The sequence below is a fragment of the Squalius cephalus genome (genome assembly GCF_949319135.1).
Source record: "Squalius cephalus genome assembly, chromosome: 23".
NCBI lineage: Eukaryota > Metazoa > Chordata > Actinopteri > Cypriniformes > Leuciscidae > Squalius > Squalius cephalus.
The window spans coordinates 4600973-4615283 of NC_137144.1; the positions used below are offsets into that span (position 1 = coordinate 4600973).

The 14311-nt window shown below is 38.5% G+C and overlaps 1 protein-coding gene across 1 annotated transcript; it reads right to left on the minus strand.

The window, feature by feature from the left end:
• Positions 1-8189: 8189 nt before the first annotated feature.
• LOC307151167 (stonustoxin subunit beta-like) lies at positions 8190-9492 on the minus strand. Its single transcript, XM_079859039.1, has 3 exons — positions 9323-9492; positions 9191-9237; positions 8190-9106 (listed from the first exon to the last, which is right to left on the minus strand). The coding sequence occupies exons 1-3, from the start codon at positions 9481-9483 to the stop codon at positions 8514-8516; spliced, it is 801 nt and encodes a 266-aa protein (XP_079715165.1). The 5' UTR covers positions 9484-9492; the 3' UTR covers positions 8190-8513.
• Positions 9493-14311: the final 4819 nt, after the last annotated feature.

Consider the following 14311-nt stretch of genomic DNA (forward strand, 5'->3'; position numbering starts at 1 on the left):
GTTCCAACTGTATTAATTTCCTTCTAATATTTTTCTAATATTAATAGTTTGAAGAATGTGGGTAACCAAACAGTAGCTGGTCCCCATTGACTTCCAAAGGAGAAAAAATATACTATGGAAGTCACTGGGGTACATCAACTGTTTGGTTACCCACATTCATCCAAATAACTTATTTTCAACAGAAGAAAAAAACAACTTGAGAGAGTAAATTATGACAATTTGAATTTGTTGTCAATTTGAATGTGAAATTGTTGTTTTTGTTCAAAGGACTAAACGTTTAGTCTTAAAAAAAAATCTTAAGTTTGTATTTTTATACATTTTATTTATCAGAACTTTAATATATTTTGATGTTCCTCTGTTCTGTTGTGACAATAAAAGAAACAAGTTTCTTTTTAAAATGCATTATCATATTATTTTAGTTAAAACTCATAAATAACTACAAATAACTAATGTTAGGGAAATTTGTTAATGTTTTGTTGCGCGTTTCTGAAAAAAAAATAAAAAATATCGTCCGATATATCGGAATATCTGATTTTAAAACCAACAAATATTTGTACCGGTATCGGCCTTCAAAATCCTTTATCGGTCGGGCTCTAGTACCCATCAAAATTTTGTACACACCAATTGTAAAGTGTGTCCAAACTTACTGTACTATAATACACATAAATAATATTGCTACTGTATTATAATATACACATAAATAATATCGGCCGATATATCGGTATCTGGCTTTTTTTTTATCGGTATCGGCATCGGCGCCCAAAAATCCATATCGGTCGGGCTCTAGTTGTTACAACGCTTAATAAACAAACTACAGCTAGTTCAAAACGCAGCAGCTCGAGTTTTTACCAGAACCAGGAAGTATGACCATATTAGCCTGGTTCTGTCAACACTGCACTGGCTCCCTATTAAACATCGCATACATTTTTAAATATTGCTGATTACTTACAAAGCACTAAATGGTTTAGCTCCGCAGTAATTGAGCGAGCTCTTAACGCATTATAGTCCTTCACGTCTATTGTGATCTCAAAATTCCGGCCAGTTAATAATACCTAGAATGCAGGGCCGGAGTGGGGCCACTTTTCAGCCCGGGAGTTTCAGGCCCAAGACCGGCCCACTTTTTCCATGGTGGAATTCCAAATTACCACTTTTTCCAAACTGGATAAATGAAGCAACAGTTCAGCTCTTACTATTGTGTAGTTTTTATTAATACCATGGTTCAACAAATAATGTAAAGGTTAAATAATAATTCACTTAAGCTGAGAAGTTAACAAAAACAGAAAGAAAGAAAAAAAGAAAGCATTTGAAATGTATCCCACTCTTGAACTAATGTTTACAGTTTTATTTGTATTCAAAAATAATGCTTTTTTTAATCAAGAAACGTGATAGAAACGCGCTACCTACAGTACTCTCAGATAAATGAGGCATATGATTAATCAGATGCAAATAGAATTATAAAACCAGTCCTAATTGAAAGAAAACAAGTTGACAAAAAAGATTGAATCCAATATTGGGTGATAATATAGTATAATGAGAGATTTATAAGCTATTTTTTGTAGGCTGGTTATTTTTTACCGGGAACACCACAAGTGTGACTATGTGCCATTTTGTACAAAATAAGTTTTTCAAAACAAATTTCCTGGTGAAAAATTAAAGTAGACTAGTGTGATCAACAGTGCAAATTTTTTTATAGCTTGAGTTTTGTTATCATCAATATTAAATTGCATAATATTTGCAAAGTCTATGAATCGCCATGTATTGGGTGATACAAAAAGGATATAAAATACAAATATTTTAATTAAATTTTATATTTTGCTTGTGAATAGGTTGACAATGCTACAACAGTATTAGCCAAATAATTACGTTGCTAATGCTAATCATTACTAGACCTATCTCTCTTTACCCATTGCCACTTGTGTTTGTCCTCTTGAAAATAAATCTGTAAGCTTGGCACATTTAGCAGCATCCTCCTGCAATGCCTTTCTTTTTTTTCAACCTGGCTTTTTCAGCCCCTCCTGGCCTCTTTCTCCCATCCATCCTCCCTGACGCGTACCGTTACGGTAGGGCCGGCCCAGCTATCAGTAGGCGCCGGCGGTGCCACGGTAGCCTACCTGAGAAAACGTTTTGGAAAAGACGGGCGATGGACCCAACCAACTCTATGGGAGGGGAGGGGAGAACTCCCTCTCATGGTACAACCCATGCAGAGGCTGCGCGCTGCGGTGTCAGAATGTGGAACGTGTGTAGCCTAATATAACTAACGTGACAAATGTGAAAAAAATAAAAAAATCCGGCCCAAAAGTGAAGCGGCCCACCGGGAATTCTCCCGATTACCCACCCCGGGCCTGCTAGAATATCAAAATCAACTGCTGTCTGAAAGACTGAAAGTCTTCCTAACATTGTCCGGGAAGCAGACACACTCTGTCAGTTCAAAGCTAGACTAAAGACACATCTCTTTGACCTAGCATTCACATAATACATTATAGACTTCTATAATTCAATGTTAGGCATAGATTAGGTCAGCCGGAACCGGGAACACTTCCCATAAATCCTGATGTGCTCGTTACATCATAAGAAGAATGGCATCTATGCTAACTTTAGTGTCTTTGTTTATCCCGAGGTTTTCCCGCAGCCTGCCGGATCCAGGCCGTATCCAGATCTGACGAAGGACCTTCGCCTGGACCCCGATCCAACGCAGTGCTGAAGTTCCAACTAGTCTCTCCCTATGGAGGGTCCCTTTACCACTCTACAGATAAAGCGTTGACGGGAAAATTCGTTTTGCGTATCTACCCCGAATTGACAAAATTAAATTAAATTCTGTATCAAAATTTTTAAGGAAAGACCAGTAGTTTGTTTAGGCTTGGTTTTTAGGGAATTACAAACCTGCGCACATATATTCAAACGCACATAACTATAGAACCAATTCTAAATGTGCATGTGAACGCCATCAGCGTTTCTCACAGGTTCGCGTTTAAAGTCTGTGTAGAGAGAATGGTGTCATCTTAGCGGCCCCTAATTTAATAACAAATGATCGTTGCGACTGAAGCGAATCAATCAAAACTAACTTTAGCTGGAAAATAACTTTATTAAAGGACCGCTATAAAGCCAAAACAATCTCTGTTACCTTAAATTATACACTTATCACTGTAAAGCTGCTTTGAAACAATCTACATTGTCAATCTACATATCTAAATACAATCTATTTTAATGCAATGTGTTGTTAAATGCTTAGTTTATTCCAAGCGCGCTGTATCTTTTTTTCTGGGCTTGAGCGATGCTCAATTCACAAATGAATCACTCTTTTGAGTCGATTCTGTTCAAAGACTTCATCAAACAAGTTGGCAGATCTGTCTAAATCATCTGAAGCGATTTCAATTCACACTCGACTCGGAGTCGTAACAGGAAGATTTAAGAACATCAAGAGCGTTAGATGAAGTGGCAGTGGACCTACAGTACAGTCAAGTGAGAGCAAATCTTCAAATGCATCATATTTTTGCCAGCGATGAAGATCTTTATTAGTTGAACAACTTAATCGACTCAGAATCGACTCAAAAGAGTGATTCATTTGTGAATTGAGCATCGCTCAAGCCCAGAAAAAAAGATACAGCGCGCTTGGAATAAACCATATATTCGATTTCATTTCACTCAGGTAATACATTTTACAACCAAACAGATTATTACGCCACGATAGCACTACTAGAAAGTATGACATTACCCGTTTTTTTGGACATATACATTAATTTATACATCAAATAAAGCTACCATTGTTCACAGTTTATGAACACCCGCCATCCCGCGGTAGTTTGTGTGTATTGTTGCGCAGTGGTGTGCAAACTCAACTTAAAAAACGAATGCCTTTGCCTGCCGTAGACACAGATAACCAGTTTAAACATGCTTGCAGAAATATACATTTGATTATATTTTGGAGAACAGACAGAAGGAGATCCGTCAATGTACTTTTTTTTTGTGTGTGTGTTCAGATGTTAAGTAGCAGTCATGAGCGCGAGGACGTGAAGAGTTTTAACTCTTTCTTCTCTGTGTCAATTACATGCCTTTGAATGCAACACTCTGCAGATTCACTTTATTTCAACATTGTCTAATAATCCAAATGTAGTTGTATAAGTTACTATTATACAAACCAAAGGACAGGCAATGATTTTCGGGCTATACAGATGGCAGAAATGATGCTTGTCTCTCTTCTGTTTTTGTTGCAAAGATAGCCTATCTACTTATGATAATAATAGTCATTTAAATAAAAAAAAATCTAAATAATATCATTTTCTTCTTCTTCTTCTTCTTCTTTATTTATTTATAGAGCACTATTCCAACAACAATAAGTTGTACCAAAGTGCTGTACAAGCAATTCTAAAATAGAATAAAAATAAAATAAAACAATAAAACACCACAGTAAAATCCACATAATAAGACATAAATGCACAAGAGCTCAACCCTCTACAACTAAAGAGGACATATGAGATAAGTGAATTTTCAAAAGGCTTTTAAAATTGCCTAAAGTTGGAGCAGACCTAATATAAAGTGGTAACATATTCCATAGCTTAGGGGCAACTACAGCAAAGGCCCTATACATTTTATATATATGACGACTTCAGAGGCAAAAGCCTCTAAGTACCATCTGAAATTTTCTTCTAAAAGAGCATTTTTATCAAGCTTGTATGTTTATGTTCAGTTATTTCACTTAAAGGAACTGTATGTAAGATTGTGGCCAAAACTGGTACTGCACTCACTTTGCAGTACCAGCAAAATGACTGTATTCAAATTACTGTAGAGCAGTGTATCCCCTCCCCCTCCCCCCTGACTCGAGGTTGCCAGATAGGCTGCAGGATCCAGCAGGAACGTAGGCTGACACGTTTGTAGCTGCAGCTGTGGTAACTAGAGCAGAGCTGGCAACCCGGATGCCGAAACACTACTGACTTCATGATTGGTAGATAGGTGGAGGGTGGGGCATCAGGCCAAAACACAACATGACAACATCAACATCAGTTGAGGGCTGCAACTATCACTTTTAAATGACAATATCCTAGCCGGACTACTGTTGTCAGTGATATAAGTATTTGAAATGATTTCTTAATGTCTAGTGACATATCAGGGCCATTTTATGATTAATTGAAATACATTTCTTACATACAGCTCCTTTAAATGGCAATGAAAAGTACCTATTAATTGTCATTAAAGTGAAATTACTGAACTTAAATATACAAGCTTGATAAAAATGCTTGTTTTAGAAGAAAATTTCAGATGGCACTCAGAGGCTTTTGCATCATGAAGTCTTCATATATATATATATATATATATATATATATATATATATATATATATATATACAGGCCTATATGATCCGAAGTAAATAGTAACTCGCTACTTGAGTAGTTTTTTCATTGGATACTTTTTTACTCTTACTTAAGTAACTATTATTACTTTTACTTTTACTTTGAGTAAATATTTCTATAAGTACTTCTACTTTTACTTGAGTACAGATTTTGGATACTCTACCCACCTCTGCAGATCAGTGGCGGCTGCTGGTCTTTCAAAGAGGGGAAGCTCATTTTCGGCCTACATCATAAAAATTGTCCATTTATTTATACGTAAATTCTGCCCAATGTTCCTTTTCAAGAAAATGCTCTGTGACCCTATATCGTTCCAACTAGATGTCTTTTCCAGTGACTTGACCAGTGTGTCCTCTCAATGGCCAGCAGAGTTAGGTATAATTGTATAAATGTAATAATATAATAAAGGTATAAATAACAATATAATAAAGTATAATAATAATACTACTAATAATATATAGGCTATTTTTAATTATTGTAATAATTATTGTTTTAATTATTACTAATAATATTATAAAAAATATAATAGGATAAGTAATAATATAATAAAGGTATAAATGTATAATTGTGTGAAATGTATTATGAAAAATGGCTAGCAATTTCGACAAGCAAATACCAAGAAAGAGGTAGCAGCAGTTTATCTTTTGACTATCACTTGAAAAATCCGCGATGGAACTGAGCTCGAATAGCTTCAGCGGCAGCGACTTTTTATTGTATGAAATCGCTGTCAATCAAAAGGAGATGCAGCCCCTCCAATCATCACGCGGAAGCCCGGAGTCCGGGCCAGCCCACTCCTCATTCACCCCCAGAGACGCTGAGCGTCCGTGGGCGGGACATAATCGCAGCATTTATCCAATGACCGTCTAGTTTCGAAGCGCTGAAAAAAACTGTTCAGAGCAGCCCCATTGAAGTCAATGGACGCTGGGCTTCAACAGGGAAATGCACTGTGACGCTACGGGAATGTATGAGAAGGAGATCGAGTCAGCCGACCTGCTGTATGTAGCTGATTCTGAACGAACTCGTCTTTGAGATTAACGTTTTCTAACGCATTTTTAGTCAATAAAATGTTAACACAATAGTACATATTTGACCATTAATTTTTTTTGACATTGTAGGGGAAGCCGAGCTTCCCTTGCAGTCTTAAAGAAATCCCCACTGCTGCAGATTAATCCTTGTTAAAGTTTTTCAGTCAAGAGCAGTGAGAGATTTTCTCTTTTTTTAGTTATTTGATTAACGTTTTGCTTTTACTTTAAGACGCACATAATCAGATTTCTTTCTGTTTACGTTCACTTAAAGGGATAGTTCACCCAAAAATGAAAATTACTCCATTATTTATTCACCCTCAAGCCATTCTAAGTGTATATGACTTTCTTCTTTTAGACGAATATAATCGAGTTATATAAAAAAAATGTCCTGGCTCTTCCATGCTTTATAATGATAGTGAATGTAGGATGAGATTTTGAAGCCCAAAAAAAGTGCATCCATCCATGGTAATAGTAATTCCATAAGTTATTAAAGCCCTTCCAGGCGTTATTAAAGCCAGGCGTTTGTGTAAGAAAAATATCCATATTTAAAACTTTATCAACCAAAATAACTAGCTTCCGGCAGATGGCCGTACACATCGTGCCATCATTGGGTGCATTCTGCACGAGCCAAAGAATTACAGGAAAATAATTTTGTTTCTAGCCCATACGGTTCTAAAACTTTTTAAATAAATGTAAATTAAATTTTGGTGGTGCTGGAGGGATTGAGTTACAGACTCCAAATTTGCTGTGGTGAATGTTTGGACTGTCCTCTATCAGTGTGCTAAATTTCTCAACTTTTTACCATACGTTACTATGGGCTGCCATAGACATCCATAGCAGAAGAAGAAGAAGAAGAAGAAGAAAAAGAAAAGAATAATAATTAGAAGAAAACTAACGGATACAGTAGCAGGGTTCTCAAGTTTTATCAAAATCTTGGAGTGAGATCACATGCGGTTGGGGGAGGAGCCCTAATGGAGCCCCGCCCCCACCTGTCCCCGCCCCCCAATTTTACCCATTGTTCATAATTAACCAGCACAAATTGAAATTATAACAATTGGTAAATCTGATAAATGACAGAGCAATTAATCACATCAAATATACTCTTTAATGTTATATTTCAAAATTACAATTAAGTTACAAAAATATAACAAATTGCTCCAAACAGTTTGGAAAAACAAATATTTTTGCATTTTGAATGTGTCTAGTCGAAATGGTATAATGATTTATTGTGTGGTGGGACATTGAGAACAAATGACATATTAGAGTATTATTAAGGTATGTGTGTGTGTTTGTGTGTGTGTGTGTGTGTACACAAGAGTACACACTCCAGCTTATGAAATGTGTTTTGTGTTGCAAGTGTTTGAAAAATACAAATGCAATGGCAATCAATGATTAATGTAACGTTATGTTTTGACAGGATATAAAATATTACCCAGAGCACTCTGCTTTAATACGTATGTAGCCTTAATGTAACTAGAAATACTATTATACAGTATAATATATAATATAATTTAAAATAAAATAAATACATTTAAATTTATTTAAAATAAAATGAAGAAATACATTTTCATTCCTTCCCATACCCACTAACATTTCCCTTAGTTTCAGATAACGTAAGCTAGCCAAACTGAGCCAAAGCTTCTGGTCTGGTTGCAAAGTAGTTGTAGAGTTTTTGACTGTGCACATCAATAATAATGTATACGATAGGCTATATATTAAATGTTCTAGCCTTAAAATGTTAGACGAGCTTTCTTCCAACTTACCTTCTCCATCATCACGACCATAGACTGTAGATCACGACGTGTGTTCGCGCGATGTTGTTGGTTACCTAGTAACGAACGTACGGTGGCCGAGAATGTTCCGTCAACTTCCGTGTGTTCGCGCATCTGTGTTGCCTATTAACGAACGCAATCTGGCCGAGATACGTGCTGGCGGCAGGAAACTTCACTTTGTGTGCCCGCGCCTCATATACAACGTTATATATAAAGCTTGTAGGACAACTTGGTTGGCATTGCCTTTTCAGCGTGAGAAATACACGGTGTGGCGTGTGAGCGTGTGAACTGGTTGAATTGCGTGTGTCTCACGGCCAATGCGTGAGACTTGAGAACCCTGCAGTAGGTGCCATCACACCATCGGTGCTTGGCCCCTAATTATGTGAGATTTGAGGACTTTGTGTAAATGTGGACATTACTGTGTCTGTGTGTTGTTTAATCTGACACAGAGACACTGAGGAATCATCATAAAGCCCAAATCCAGCATAGAGGGATTCAGTGAATGTGGTGTTGAAAGTGTGTAAGTGTATGAGTGTGTTTGTGTCACAGACGCTGTAGAAGGACAGAGTGCCGGCCGACATGTCCACATACACTCCTGCTCTATTAGAGGATGATTGGATGTCAGGTATATCAGTGTAGTTATTATTGTGCCAGATAGTAAATCTATAATTATTGCAGTTCAGACTCCAGGATTTGTCATTGTATCCAAATATAGAGTCATATCTCTCTCCTTTCCTGCCTATTCCTTTACACGTCACTGATATTTTAACACGCCCGCTCCATTCAGCCTCCCAGTAACAGCGTCCAATCAGACTCTCTCCACACAGAACCTGAGGAGCATAATCAAATCTCTCTGGGTAATCAAGATACAGCTGCTTCTCTCCCACACGCGTCACCTTCATGTTCTCATCAGATAGAATGAGACGAGTGTTTGCTGTGTTTGTATCCAGTCTGAGTTCGCAGGCATCTGAATAAAAGAAGACAGAATCATCTATAACAAAACAACAGTCACTACGTGTCTGTGTGAGTGTGTGTGCGCTTGTAGACGTACACTTTTGTGGTCCAGTTGTGATCCTGATTTCTCCACCATGATCCACACTATAAACACACAAACACACATTAATGTAGATATTCACCATGCACACACCTACATTCAGTATGTCAGTATTAGTGTTTTACATACTTGAGTATCTGCAGTGAGCAGTTTGGATCATTCAGTTTGTCCGAGAGCAGCTTGACTCCTGAATCTCCTGGGTGGTTGTAGCTCAGATCCAGCTCTCTCAGGTGTGAGGGGTTTGAAATCAGAGCTGAACACACATAACCACAGCCTTCCTCTGTCACCATACAGCCAGACAACCTACAGAATAGAGCAGAGCAGTGTATTGTTGTGAAGTGAGAAGTGCATGTGAAGCTGTATCAGCTCCAGCTCTAGCCTCATATCTGCCTTGTGTTGCTGAAGGACACCTGTAAACTACATCAGCTAGACAGCTGTTGTGTTAGCTATTTTATAAAAACAAGCCAGGATTGTGCGTGATACTCAGCTTAACTGTTTACTCAGGAACTGATATCATAACCCGTGTCCCCACCCCTTTGTCCGTACTACAACATTACCATTACACTGAAATTTCCCATTACAGAGCAACAGTGAAACACATCACTGACTGCTGCCTTCATTGCTCTAGTCCAGGGTTTCTCAAACTCAGTCCTGAAGGGCCATTGTCCTGCAGAGTTTAGCTCCAACCCTGATCAAACACACTTAGCTGTGAGTTTCTAGTGATCCTGAAGACATTGATTAGCTTGCTCAGGTGTGTTTGATCAGTGTTGGAGCTAAACTCTGCAGGACAGCGGCCCTCCAGGACCGAGTTTGAGACACCCTGCTCTAGTCAAATCAGGATGGACTTAAATAACTACATTAATCATTCTCCTTACAGTTTAAACCAGGGGTGGGTGTCAAACTCAGTTCTTGGAGGGTGAAGGATTCAAATTTAAGAATCTATTTGAGATATGCTTCCTTACATAACATCACGGTGAAGAATACTGATTTTAGCATTTGAGGTTTTAATTTAGATAGTATATAAACTGAGAAAGTGATTATTGAGTTTACAGCAAGATATTCCTGCCCGACCTGTTTTTCCTTTGTAAGTTAAATGAGTCAGATCACGGAGACGCTAACCTATTGTCTTTAATGGCTCTTGGAGCACGAGCCACAGTCCAGACGTTGAATCGTTTGGCTGATTGGATTAGCACATATGCATTTGAGTGGTTATGCTGATTAAATTGAGACTGCCGGTCTGGGACGGGTTCCTTAACCTGTATACTCATTTACATGCTTTGTTTGAATTTGTCTCCACCTTCAAAAGTCCCTCCTCCTAAAATGCCTATAAGACACCATGTAAATTTATATACTTTAGATAATGTTGGAAGTAGTGCAGCCACGTACAGCGGAGTTCTCAATAAAGAATAACTTCTGTTGAACGTGATCCCAACTGTCTCCTGGTCTCTGCTTCGAACAAAGAAAACTTTACAACAGATGGTGCCTTGTGACCCGGATGGAGACAAAGGAAACTCAAAGAATTTTAAGCTCAAAGAACTGAATCTTGAAACTTCAAGCTCAACAAAAGATCTTACAAAGATTGCCAGACTGAATCTTTCCAGCTTCCTCCAGATTGAAAACTTCAAGCTCCAAAAAGATCTCAATGCCTGACTGAGTTCCAGACTGAATCTTGAAACCTCAAGCTCAAAGATCTCAACAAAGCTGACTGAGTTCTAGACTGAATCTTGAAACTTCAAGCTCAGTTCCAGACTAAATTTTTCTGTACAACCAACAATTCGGTGAGTTTCACTCCATTCAAAGAACCAATGCAGACCAGTACAAATGTGTTTTTTCCTCTGCGCCGTTCAGAGAAGAAGTTAACAAACAGCTGTAGAGTTTGGTTAACTAAAGATAAGCCTCTAAAAAAGTTTTTCTTTTAGAGATGAAATTTATCCTCTGTTGTTGGCAGGGAAGATTAACAGTTACATGTTAATATTGTGTGTATGCTCTTGATCTGTAAGCTAGAGAAAGTTAGCATCAAGTGCTAATAGTTGGTATCCTTTGCTTTAGGCAGAGAAGAATTAGCTTTACATGCTAGTTATTTCTGTTGATCCTCTGTTCTTGTCAGCAGGGAAGTTAAGTGTTACGACCCTGTGTTCCACTTGCTCGCCTGCTGGTGGCGTTGTTCTTCATTGAGAGTGCAGGAGATCGCACACACCTGTTCCCTGCTTCCACCTAATTAAGGAGAGGATAAAACCTTGGCCTCCACCACTCTTCTTCACTTCGTCCAGGGGATTGACGCCCTCTGGAGAAGTCACTTTTTGGCGTGCCTTTATTTATTTACAACCCATACCAACCTTTTCTCTTCCCCATTTGGATTATGATTTTTCCCCTTTGATTTTGAACCCTAGACTTTGTTATATTAATTTATCTGTATTTTGAAGAGTAATAAAAACTTGCAAGTCATTTCAGTGTACTTGTATCCTTTATGTACGGTCGAAACGAGCTGGCCGTAACATAAATTGGGTGTCTCGTCCGCGATCCTATGGGGGTAGGAAACGTTGGTAAGTATGGGTTGTATGTGTGTATGTTTTTGTGAATGATTACCTTTTATAAATGAGAACTCTGGTTAGTTAGAGTGTTTCCAGCTGGATTGTGAATACAATCTTTCCGACGGAGCACTGTTTGTTGTTTTGTTTTGTTATTTTGCCTTTCTTGTTTTTGGAGGTTATCCTGGGTGGAGATTCACTCTCTGTTGGGGGTACGCTTCCGGACCTTCAGTCTGACTGATTGTCGCGGAGCTTAGCGTTTAATGTCGCCCCGAGCCCGGTACATCTCTGAGGACCAGGTAGGATTTAGTTAGTGTTTTCTGAGTTAGGAGCTGGAGTTTTCTCATATTGTAAACGGTAAATCCATTCGACAAAAATAAGTAAAGGTAAGTCATTGTGTTCGTTTGTATAGTGCGGTTTATTATCGCGCTTACACTGTGTTTTGACTTGTGGGAAGTCTTCGGAAGTTTTTGTGAATGAGCATAGGTTGCATAAAACTGTGACGTAGTTTTTTTGAAGTAGTTGCTTATGGGAGTTGTATTTCGTGTAAACAGCGTCTCACGTGTGTTAGCTAAATTATTAGTTTTGTTTGTGTTGTTGTGCGTATATACATACGAACAAAATGTCTTCGGTGGTCGAAGATTTCTTTGCGTGTCCGTCAGAAGCTTTGCTTGAGAGTTGTACAAAGGAGCAGTTAGTGCAAATTGCCGAACGCTTCAGTATCGATCTTACTTCTCAAGAAAAGAGATTGAAGGAAACTATCGTGACTACTTTGAAGCGATCACTTGTTGATAGAGGAGTTATAGAGGTAAGCACTGAGTTAATCACTCAGAGTGAATCGTTTGTGTCTACTCCTGCTGATGTTTATAGTGAAAGTGAGACAAAATTTCCAGAATTGTCTTTGCAAGAGAAGCAATTGTGTTTAGATGCCGCGAAAATTCGTGCTGAACGTGACGATCGCGCTATTAAAGAGCGAGCGGTAGAAAGAGATTATCAGTTAGCTATGCGAAGAATGGAGTTTGAGTTAGAGAGGGAACGTGATGAGAGAGCGTTTCAGAAGGATCGAGAAGAGAGAGCGTTTCAGATTAAAAAGTTGGAGTTAGAATTAGCAGCAAAGACAGCTGAAGTTTCACAAGCATATCCTGTTTCACAACAGCGTGCGAATGCAGGTGAACCTGTGTTTGACGTTCACAGAAATATGAGATTAGTGCCGCCATTTTCTGAAAAGGAAGTGGATAAATATTTCTATCACTTTGAACGTGTTGCTTTATCCATGAAATGGCCGAAAAGCTTTTGGACTTTGTTGTTACAGTGTGTGTTCACAGGTAAAGCTCAGGAAGTTTATTCTGCACTCTCACTGGAACAGAGTGGTGAGTATGATGTGGTGAAATCTGCTGTGTTACATGCATATGAACTCGTGCCTGAGGCATATCGTCAAAAATTTAGGAGTTTGAGTAAAGTTGATGAATCTACTCATGTTGAATTTGCAAGAGAAAAAGAGAACTTATTTGATCGTTGGTGCACTTCAATGAAAGTTACAACTAAAGAGCAGTTAAGAGAATTAGTGCTCTTAGAGGAGTTTAAACATTGTGTTCCTCATGCTGTAGCTACGCATCTCACTGAACACAAGGTGAATACACTTTCTGAAGCGGCTATCATGGCTGATGAATTTGTGTTAACCCATCGTGGGTCATTCAGTTCAGTCGGTCTTAAAACCAACGATATGAGTAAGTCTAAGTTTTGCTTTCAACCTAAGACGAAGTCTCCTGTGATGAGTAGGAATATTAAGGCGACAGTTGCTGAACATGCTAGTAAATCTGTACTCTCACGAGACATGGTTTGCTTTTATTGTAAAAAGCCTGGTCATAAAATATCTGACTGTCTTATTCTCAAGAAGAAAGAGAGATTGTCGAAACCTGTTGCTTTAGTTTCTACTTCACCATTCACTGTTGATACTCGTGATGAGAAAGATTGTCATTTATCTGGTGCTAGTGATAAATCTGTTGATCAGTGTATAACTTCTTCCGTTGATTATACACCTTTTATCACTGAGGGAAATGTGTCATTGCCTGGTTCAAACGAAACGGTGCCAGTACGTCTTCTTCGAGATACGGGAGCCGCGCAGTCGTTTCTTTTAGAAGGAATTTTGCCTTTAACTTCTGCAACCGCTACTGGAACTCATGTGTTAGTGCGAGGTTTTGAGATGGGGTTTGTTGAAGTGCCTTTGCATCGAATCCATCTTTCCTCTGCCATTGTATCTGGTGACGTAGTGGTTGGTGTTCGTTCTGCACTTCCAGTCCCTGGGATTACATTTATTCTGGGAAATGATTTAGCTGGTGGGAATGTTTGGGGACGGAGTGATGTGGCAGCTCCGCCCATAATAGCATCTATACCGAGGAAATCTGATGTTGAAAACTGTAGAGAATTTCCTGATTTGTTTCCAGCTTGTGCAGTTACTCGATCAATGGCTAAACCCCTGTCTGAAAACCAAGTTGAAGTTCCACTGCATGACACTTTCTTTTACACTGTTAATACAGGTAAGCCAGGATCTGATGTGTCTAAATGTCTTGAGCAAAGAGACCTGAAGTCC

Coding starts and splice junctions, on each gene's coding strand:
- LOC307151167 (XM_079859039.1), bottom strand. CDS start 9,483: ATGGTGACAGAGGAAGGCTGTGGTTATGTGTGTTCAGCTCTGATTTCA. Junction 9,238..9,322: donor TGCTCACTGCAGATACTCAA/GTATGTAAAACA, acceptor GTGTGTTTATAG/TGTGGATCATGGTGGAGAAA. Junction 9,107..9,190: donor CACAACTGGACCACAAAAGT/GTACGTCTACAA, acceptor TCTTTTATTCAG/ATGCCTGCGAACTCAGACTG.